Raw genomic sequence first — 9,638 nt, forward strand, 5'->3', positions numbered from 1 at the left:
AGAGAGAGAGAGAGAGAGAGAGCCAGAGGAGTCTATATTGTCTGTAACCAAATAGGGCATTAACCCACAGGAAGTGAGGCATTCTCCCACAGGAAGTGAAGGATAAAATTCTTTTCTGCTCACTTTCTAACCCACCAGGCTGGACATGGGTCACTCTGTGAGGTTGGCATCCTTCCCCTGAGGACACTCTGAGGCCAGATGCCTGAACTGAGGCCTGCTGCCTACATGGCCCCTGTTCGAAGTTGGGGCTGTTCCCAAGACCCTGATCTAAAGACAACATGGTTTGGTCTTCAGAAGATCCTTCTTTGAATATGAGGGGAGGCAGAATTCCTTCAAGGAGCCACTAGCCAGCCTGCTTTAGTGGACAGGCCAGGGGACAGCCCCACCTGAATTCCTCAGCAGGGTGAGTATGGCTACCACCAGATCCCGCTTCTCTTGCAGCTATGGCCCTGTGACCATGCATAGATTGAGTTGTAGGTAATAGATAAATGGAAGTCTTCTGGGGATGCTTTATTCTGTGGTAGGGATCTGAAGGTGATGGCTGAGCTTTGGAAGCCCTTTTAGAAATGTGAAGTTTGGATTCCAGGGCTGGGAGGCCAAGAATTTCTGTAACTGTGTCACTAATAACCTCTCCAGAATCTGGTTGTGGGGTACGGTTGGTGGGTCAGTCAGTTTTCTTTCACTATGACACAGATCTGAGGTAAAACCGTCTAAAGAATAAAGGACTTATTTTGGCTTGCAGCTTCAGAGGTTTCAATCCATGGTCAGATGTTCCCATTGCAGTGGACCTACAGTGAGGTCAGGCGCAGTGGCTGCAGCAGGGCAGAGGAAAGCAGCTTGCCCTATGACAGACAGGAAACAGAGATGAAGAATCCAGGCATAAGATACAGAAACCCACATCCTCCAATCAGGACCCACATTCCGAAATCTTCACCTCCTCTCCACTAGTCTACCCATCACAGGGCCCGATTTGTCCGATTAGCTCGTGATGCAATTTCAGTGTCACCACCAGCCTTCAATACATGAGCCCCTGGAGGACAGTTCAGCCACTGTTTGGGCCGCTCTTACTTGAGTGTTTGGTGCTTGCAGTCAAACAATTCTGACATTTGATTTATGACTGAGGGACCCTTTCTAGGAGCAGGCAGGGTAGATTTTCTCCAGAGGTGAAAGTTCTCAGCTCCACCCTCTAGAGGCCCACTGGGTTCTGGGGTGGGGGTGGGGTGCTTAGAACAAAGAGGAAGTGATTGGAAGGGGAAGTGGCAGGCCAGAGAGGAGGCAGGTGCCTGCACAGGCAAAGCCTGCAGACAGTGGCCGGAGCCAGGATGGACAAGAAGAAAGGGTACCCAGAGGTAAGTGTTAGCCAGACAGAGGGCCTCAGGCGGGGTGTCTTTACCTCCCACAACCCCACCCTCCCAGCACCCTGGATCCCACAAACCATCCAGATTGGCCAGCAGATGACCACTCTTTGCTTGATCTATGTATCCAGGATCACTGGATATCAAAGTCTCTAGTTACTGACCAGCCAGGTCCTGTCCCACACCTGAGGCCCACAGTTTAGCCTACAGGGCAGGAACCTTTAGGCTCAGGAGGCTCAAAAGTCCATCTCCCCCCTCATCCCATTCCTGAAATGCTAGTACCACAGAGTGTTCCTCTCTAGATAGACAGTCTAGATTCCAGAGACTCTCAGGGACCAAGGATGAGACAAGTCTGCAGCAGCTTAGAGCCGCCCTTCCTGGTTCTCCTCCCCTGACCTCAGAGTAGTTCCCGGTGGTGAGAAGCAGGTCAGAGGTCTGTGGCCTTGGAAGTCCTAGATTACAGCGCTGTATTCTTGCCTTTCTGTCAGTTCTGTTTTAGGGGGTGAGAACACATCTCTCAGAGTAGCCGGGGGAGGTAGCCCAGCCTGGGAACCCTGACCCAGAGCCTCATGTCTGTGCCCCACTGGACATTATAAAGATTTGTCAGAGCCAGAAGCTAGGCTCCCAAAGCCGCCCTGGCCACCTGAGCTGCCCGCTGTGAGTGTCTTCAGGCCACTATTCGAGACAACCCCAGAGACGGTGGGACCGGTCCCACTGCTCTTGGAGTGATAGCCTGACCCACAGAACTGAAGCAGCCCCCAGATTCCACACTCAGCCACCTACAATCATACAAAGCCTTAGGCTCCAAACAGCATCCAGGCCAAGAGTGAGTGAGGGCAGCTCCTTACAAGTGTCTGTGCCAGGGGCTGCGCGACCCATTTGGGGTTGGCCTGGCTCTTTGTAGAATGACTCTTCTGAGGGAACACGGTGAGTTCTCCATCCCAACTATCTGTACCCTCCCCCTCAGTCCCTGCCTTAACAGCAGTGCAGGGCTCTGGACTCAGCTCTTGGTGGCCCTTTTGCCATGCCCCCCTTTACAGACAGCTGCCCACCCTGGGGCCAAATCGGGGGCCAGCTGAGGTAAGGAAGCAGCTGTTCGTAGTTAATAAGGAAGGATGGATGATGGAGGCAGGCCAAGCAGAAACTGCAGTTGCAGACCTGGTTTTACTTGTGGTTGGAACAGGGAACTGAGACTCATACTCAGGACAGCCGCGTCAGGGGATACTGAGGAAGCCAGAAAGTACAAGCAACGCTCAGCCCTGGGAAAGGTGTGGGGTCAGCCTGCATGGGTCCCACAGGAGGCCATGGCTGAGCTGTGACTGGTGTTTGAAGGCTGGAGTCTGCCTCTGTAGGGACTGCCTAAGGAGGTGACACCATGGAGCTGGGGTTGCTGGTGACACAGACTGTTCTGTACAGATGCTGATGCCTCTCCAGACGACAGCAGAGGTTCCTGACTGGCCCCGCTCCACTTTGCAGCATGGTCCACACAACGGACTTGGCATGGTAGGACAGAAGAGCCTGAAGGGCCGGCTGGGGACTCAGCGCAGTAAAAACAAGTTTGAACCTAATTCCTAATCAGAACCACACACACACACACACACAGTGTGTGTGTGTGTGTGTGTGTGTGTGTGTGTGTGTGTGTGCCAAGCCAGGGCTACCTAGACTGTTGCATATCTTGCCGGTGTCTCACTGCTGCAGAGTAGGCCACAGAGAGAACCACTGACCACCTACCCCACCCAGGCCTGCTCTGTGCATCCTTCATCCCCTCCTGCTCACCCCTAATCCCTCCCCAAGAGCCTGGACAGTAGTAATCTGTTACCGTGTAGGGAGGGCTGTGCTGGCTGCTAGGAGGCTGTTGGAATGTCTCCTCCTGCAGGTGCTGGGGATGCTGGCTGTACTGGGACTCAGCTCTGTGACTCTCATCTTGTTCCTGTGTCAAGGGCCTACTTCTTCCTCCCATCACCAGTTGCTTCCTGAGGAAGTGTCTTCCTGGTCCTGGGGGACCCTGAAAAGAGCCGCTGAGCAGCAGAATGATTCCTGTCAGTGAGTAAACACCAGGGCTTCTCGTGGGGTTGTGGGGTATGTGTCTGGGCGGGGTGCTGCCTCACTGGGTCCCTGAATGGGTGATACAGCTCACAGTAAGGCTGTGATGGTCCCAGGGGTGGAGCCTGGATTCCCCCAAGAGCATGCCCCATCCTGAGGTCCCTCGCTGTATAGTCTTCTGAATATCATCATACACCGACTTTGGGGGAGGTGGGCTCAGACTAAATCTTCCCATTTCTCTGTCCCTTTGGCCTGGGCTCAAGCCCTGGAGCCACCCTGGGTGAGTCCCTCCCTCCGACTGGGCGGCAGGAATGGAGCAGATGGCTGGCTAGTGGCTCCTACAGATACAGTTTGGTCCGCTTTGGGTTCTATCCCTAGGCTCATCCTTGTGGAAAGTATCCCCGAGGACTTGCCATTTGCAGCCGGCAGCCCCACTGCCCAGCCGCTGGGCCAGGCTTGGCTGCAGCTTCTTGAAACTGCTCAGGAGAGCGTCCACATTGCCTCATACTACTGGTCCCTCACTGGACAGGACATAGGAGTCAATGACTCATCTTCTCGGCAGGTTGGCCCTTGTTTTTGCATTCTGACTATCAGGGCTCAGCTCTGGGCTGGCCTGGGGCTGGGTTAGAGCAAGGCCAGGCTCCTTGGGTGGCTCTTGGGAGGACAGAGGCAGAGGGACTGAGGATAGTACATCCATGGCGTCATTTATCTGGCCTTTAGTCATGAGTCCAAACGTGGCCTACGCTGGGCTGTGGGCAGAGGAGCAGCCTGAGGCAGCTTCTCATGATAGCCTGGCTTTGCAGGGAGAGGCCCTTCTACAGAAATTTCAACAGCTCCTTCTCAGGAACATCTCCGTGGTGGTGGCCACCCACAGTCCACCATTGGCCAAGACATCCACTGACCTCCAGGTCTTGGCTGCCCACGGTAGGTGTCTGCGTGCTGGGCTCTGCTGTGCTGAGGTCTAGCACCAGGGGAAAAAGCCAAAGACTAGCAGAATTGTGGGGAGGGTAGAAAGTTCCTCCAGGACCTGGGAGGACTTGAGCTCAGGGCCAACAAGGAAGACATTAGACAAAGTCTTGGGTTGGAGGCTACAGGGAAAGAAGACATTAGACAAAGGCTTGGGTTAGAAGCTACACGGAAAAAGGCAGTAGGTACAAGCACCATCATAATCTGGACTGTCTAGAGGGGTCTTGGGGAAACCTGTACCTTGGTTTCCCCGCCTGCAACAACCTTGATTGGTGGGGTCATTCTGAGGATAAAATGACTGAACACAGACAGATCTATTAGGCTGTCTTGAAGCCAGCATTAAAGAACTGGCTCTCCATCTGTCTGTCCATCCATCTATCCATCTGTTTGTCTACCGCAGGTGCCCAGATACGGCATGTTCCCATGAAGCAGCTTACTGGGGGTGTCCTACACTCCAAATTCTGGGTTGTGGATGGCAGGCATGTGTACGTGGGCAGTGCCAACATGGATTGGCGGTCCCTGGCTCAGGTGGGTGCTGAGGCCAAGGGATGGGATGAGGCCCAGGCGCAGCTTCTCCCATCTCCATCTCCAAGGGCTACTGTTTCTGCAGAGAGCTGGTCCTGTGAGAAGTTAGCAAGTAAAAACTTGGGTCACCTGCCACTTTTACCATGCCACCACAGTGAGGACCAATCAGAGCTGGTCCCCACCAGTTATATGATTCTACATTACCTCACACTCAGGTCCTGGGACAGCATTTGAGATCCTGAATAGATGCTCAGGCCCCGGCTCACAGGAAACACAGCTGACAGGGTTGGAGAGATAGCTCAGTGAAGGGCTTGTCTTGCAAGCACAAGAACCTGAGTTTTGTCCTTAGACTCCAAGTGAAAAGCTGGGTGTGGTAGCAGACACTTGTAGTGCCGGTGTTGGAGGAAATACAGACAGAGGGGTACCCCTGGGGTTTGCTGCCCAACCAGCCCATCCTAATCAGCAAGCACCGGGTCCCAGTGAGAGATCTTGTTGCAAAAAACCAAGATGGAGGCCTGAAGAGATGGCTCATCAGTTGAGAGTGTAGTCTGATCTTCCAGAAGACGGAGGTTTGAGACACGGCAGATGCGAACACACAACAAACTGTAACTCTAGTTCCAGGGAGTCTGGGGAGTGCAATGCCCTCTTCTGACCTCTGCAGGCACCAGCATACACGGACGCATGTGTACACAATGTATAGTCATATACATAAAATAAAACACCAGTAGTAATCAAAACCGAGATGGACACCTCCTGAGGCATGGCACCTGAGGAAGTTTTCTGGCTTCCACATCTGTACACGTACCTGCACACATGTGAACACACTTGCTGGCATGTGCACACATGCACACAAAGAAACGGTAGATTACAAAGCCTGAGACGGGCTGGAGAGGTGGCTCAGTAGTTAGAGCACTGACTGCTCCTCCAGAGGTCCTGAGTTCAAATCCCAGCAACCACATGGTGGCTCACAACCATCTGTAATGAGATCTGATGCCCTCTTCTGGTGTGTCTGAAGACAGCTACAGTGTACTCATAAACATTAAATATGGTTTTTTTTTTTTTTTGAGCTTGAGACGTTTTAGAAGTGATATATTTCAAAGGCCTGAGTTGTGGCTCAATAGAATAAAATGTGATCAGCATAGCACACCTCTAGCATTGTTCTCTCTCTCTCTCTCTCTCTCTCTCTCTCTCTCTCTCTCTCACACACACACACACACACACACACACACACACACAGTTAGTGCCAACAGTAGATGGAAGAAGTACAACACCAGGAGTTACCACTTAGTTGAATTTAACAGTGGTTTGATTTGTGTTTTCACACATTTTCTACCCTGGAGCTGATGGTACCTAGCGGCCGCCAGCTGAACAAGAATTACACCCTGCCTTCCATCCCTAGTGGTGTCCACACAGCCCCAGGAGACCTGTGCTCTCAGTGTCTGCTGACCCTGATCTGACCCCGACAGGTGAAGGAGCTTGGTACCATCCTCTACAACTGCAGCCACCTGGCCCAAGACCTCGAGAAGACATTCCAGACCTACTGGGTGCTAGGGGCTCCTGAAGCTGTTCTCCCTAAAACCTGGCCTCGGAACTTCTCATCCCACATCAACCGCTTCCATCCCTTGCGGGGTCTCTTTGATGGGGTTCCCACCACAGCCTATTTCTCGGTAAGATGGCTAGCTTGTAAGAACCGCCAAGGGCTGCTGTGGGAGGCAGGCTCCACACTGGAGCAGGATGCTGGGCCCGTACCAGCGGGGAGAGAGAGGTGCTGGAAGGTGGCAGACCTGAGGTCCCAGGAGTCTCCAGACCGTTGAGGGGGTTTAGGGTCAAGAGGCTGTGGCTGGGAGACCCAGAGCATTGATTATTCTTACCTTTGAGAGAAGACAGGCAAGTCCGGCCCCTCCATTTCCACCAAGGGAAGTCCCTTGGTTGTCCCACAGCAGAGACAGCAGCAGATGGAGCACATCCCACCAGACATGCAGTCTGTCTGGAGAGAGTGGATCCACTTCCCAGGCCGGGCAGCCCAACAGTTAGGCCAGCCCCCCCGCAGCCCGGGATGCCTGGTTACTCCACTGCAGCATTCTGAGAGATGCTTCTCCCACTCCAGGCCTCCCCTCCCTCCCTGTGCCCTCATGGCCGTACCCGGGATCTGGACGCGGTGTTGGGGGTGATGGAGGGTGCTCGGCAGTTCATCTACGTCTCGGTGATGGAGTACTTCCCTACCACGCGTTTCACTCACCCTGCCAGGTGGGTCTGGGTGAGGTCCGCCCTCCTGATTGGCAGGTCCTACACACAGTGTACCTGCAGCCGAGACCTCTGCTCATCGTGGTGTCAGGCAGGATACTGATCCTCTCTTCCTAGGTACTGGCCCATTCTGGACAACGCACTACGGGCAGCGGCCTTCAGTAAGGGTGTGCAAGTGCGCTTACTGGTCAGCTGCTGGTTCAACACAGACCCCACCATGTTTGCCTATCTGAGGTCCCTGCAGGCTTTCAGTAACCCATTAGTCGGGATCTCAGTGGATGTGGTAAGAAACCGGCCTTATGGGTTGGGGGTGGAGGGGTTCCTTCTTCCACCCTGCCCACCCTAACTCACTCCTAATCCCCAAAGAAAGTCTTCATTGTGCCTGTGGGAAATCACTCCAACATCCCATTCAGCCGCGTGAACCACAGCAAGTTCATGGTCACAGACAAGACGGGCTATATAGGTGAGTGGCTGGAGCAAGACCCACAGGAGGCCAGAGTGCTGGACAAGAGAGATGTGCTCAGATACTCTGGGAACCAGACACAGCCCAGTCTGCCAGCTGAAGTCCTGAGCACTGGGGCCCGGAATGCCGGTAAAGAGCCAACTGCACCTAATGTGAAGGGCTGCCACGCCTGGGGTCTGAGGGCAGTACAGTAGTTAGTGTTCTGAGCTGCCCTCAACCTGTAGTATGGGCCACAGCACAGGTGGGGCTGCAGGGGACACAAGCCCGGGGATCAGTGTCTCCTCCTCCCCCTCTTCCAGGCACCTCTAACTGGTCAGAAGACTACTTCAGCAGCACCGCTGGTGTGGGCTTGGTTGTCAGCCAGAAGACCCCCAGTGCCCAGCCAGGCATGACCACCGTGCAGGAGCAGTTGAGGCAACTCTTTGAACGAGACTGGAGTTCCCACTATGCTACAGGCCTGGACACGCAAGTCCCGAGCCAGGACTGTGTCTGGTAGGGCCGGGGATTGATCCCTTTGACTCTGGCCTCCAGCTCTAGGTGGACTTGGATCCTCACCAGGCTGCCACCCTCTCAAGCTCAGGAACTGAGAAGGCGAAAGGCCATCCCTTGGGGCCTGAGGTTACCATGTGGCACACGGCTTCCGGCAGAGCGCCACATGGCATTTGAATGAAGAAGAAGCTGAAGCAGAGGAAACCACACGGTGGCGTGGAAGGGAAGTGACCCCAGCACCCAGTCATTCTGCCCTGGCCTGCCTGTGTCCCCAGATGTAATGTTGCTGCTGTCCAGCCACAACCCTAATAAAATGCTGCCACCAGCTTGCAGACCTGACCCAGGTCAAAAGTGAGCATTTCTGTGTTCTCTTCCTCCCTCCTTCTTGTCTGTGGTGCGTGTGGGTATGTTTATATGTCATATAGATGCACATGCCATGCATGTACCATGGCCAAAGGTTGGCACTGGGTATCTTCCTTCACCTTAGTTTTTCAGACAGGGTCTCCCTCCGAACCCAGGGCTTGCCGAATCGGCTACAATAACTGTCCACCAGGCAACAGGAATCCCGTTTCTGCCTCTCCAGCATAAAATTACAAGGCACTTGGCGTTTTTTGTCTGGTCGTTAGAGGCCTGAACTCAGGTTCCCATGTTTCCCCAGCAAAACTTTTACCTAACAAGCCATGTTTCCGTTCTCTGTGCACTCATTTTCTCACTATGTGTGAGCCCTGATTTTCTGCCAGCCTCCAAGAAAGTGCACGCTGAAAGGCTTTGTCCTGACTTAACCCACAGATTGCTCCTGCCCGGGCAAGGATTCCAGCACCTGGAAGGTTCAGCTCTTATAATCCCTCCTTCCTTCGGGGATCCCTCAGGATAGCCCTTCTTAAAGCAGGAACGCTGTCTCACAAATCTGGTGTCCCACTGAGTGTGTTCAGGACATGCAGGAACTTCTTTATCCCCAAGGGTTTCATGGATATGGTCACTAAACCCTGAGTTCATGAAAGGAAGTGTTGTCTCAGAACTGGGTCTGGGTGGGCTGGGAAGGAACAATTAACCAGCCTCATCAGGATCTGGAAGTGGCTCACGGCTGTGTAGGAAGGGCTGTAGAAGGATGGGGGTGGGGCTAATAGGGATGGGGCCAGGGCTGCATGGCTGTTATGGGGGTGGGATCAGGGCCCTGTCCGGAAACAGTGGGCGGTGTCCCGAAGACCAGTATTAGAAGGACTGGATGCAGCCTGGTGAGAGTTCTGATCCTGTGTGCCAGCAGGGCACGGGGCCATGTTTGGGATGGAGTCCTGACCTTTGATACTGAGTTGGAAGCCTGTCTCTGCACCCAGCCTCTTAACTTATTTCTGACCAAGACTTGGGCCTACCTGCCCTGTTGCTGTCCCAAGAGTCGTTGTGGGCCAGAGCTCAGGGATGATTTGGGGGTGTGGAGAGCGCTGGATATGAAATAGATGTGCAGGGTCCTTCTCTCCTACAGAACACCCTCTCCCTCCCTCTCCTTCCTCAGTGCTCAGGGAAGCTCTGTGATCGCACCAGGCAGGGGGCAAGCT

At 53.9% G+C, this 9,638-nt stretch overlaps 1 protein-coding gene and 1 pseudogene across 2 annotated transcripts in view; one reads left to right on the forward strand and one right to left on the reverse strand.

The window, feature by feature from the left end:
* The window catches only part of LOC308418039 (transmembrane protein 11, mitochondrial-like), a 444,261-nt pseudogene that overhangs the window by 9,032 nt on the left and 425,591 nt on the right, over positions 1 to 9,638 (reverse strand). The gene's annotated exons all lie outside the window — the stretch shown is intronic.
* Positions 1,281 to 8,410, forward strand: PLD4 (phospholipase D family member 4). The gene is made up of 11 exons (XM_080935068.1): positions 1,281 to 1,349; positions 2,772 to 2,858; positions 3,232 to 3,398; positions 3,777 to 3,960; positions 4,202 to 4,322; positions 4,765 to 4,892; positions 6,356 to 6,556; positions 6,997 to 7,136; positions 7,251 to 7,416; positions 7,500 to 7,596; positions 7,896 to 8,410. The coding sequence occupies exons 1-11, from the start codon at positions 1,323 to 1,325 to the stop codon at positions 8,090 to 8,092; spliced, it is 1,515 nt and encodes a 504-aa protein (XP_080791194.1). The 5' UTR covers positions 1,281 to 1,322; the 3' UTR covers positions 8,093 to 8,410.

This window comes from Micromys minutus, assembly GCF_963924665.1.
Source record: "Micromys minutus genome assembly, chromosome: 1".
NCBI classification, from domain to species: Eukaryota; Metazoa; Chordata; class Mammalia; order Rodentia; family Muridae; genus Micromys; species Micromys minutus.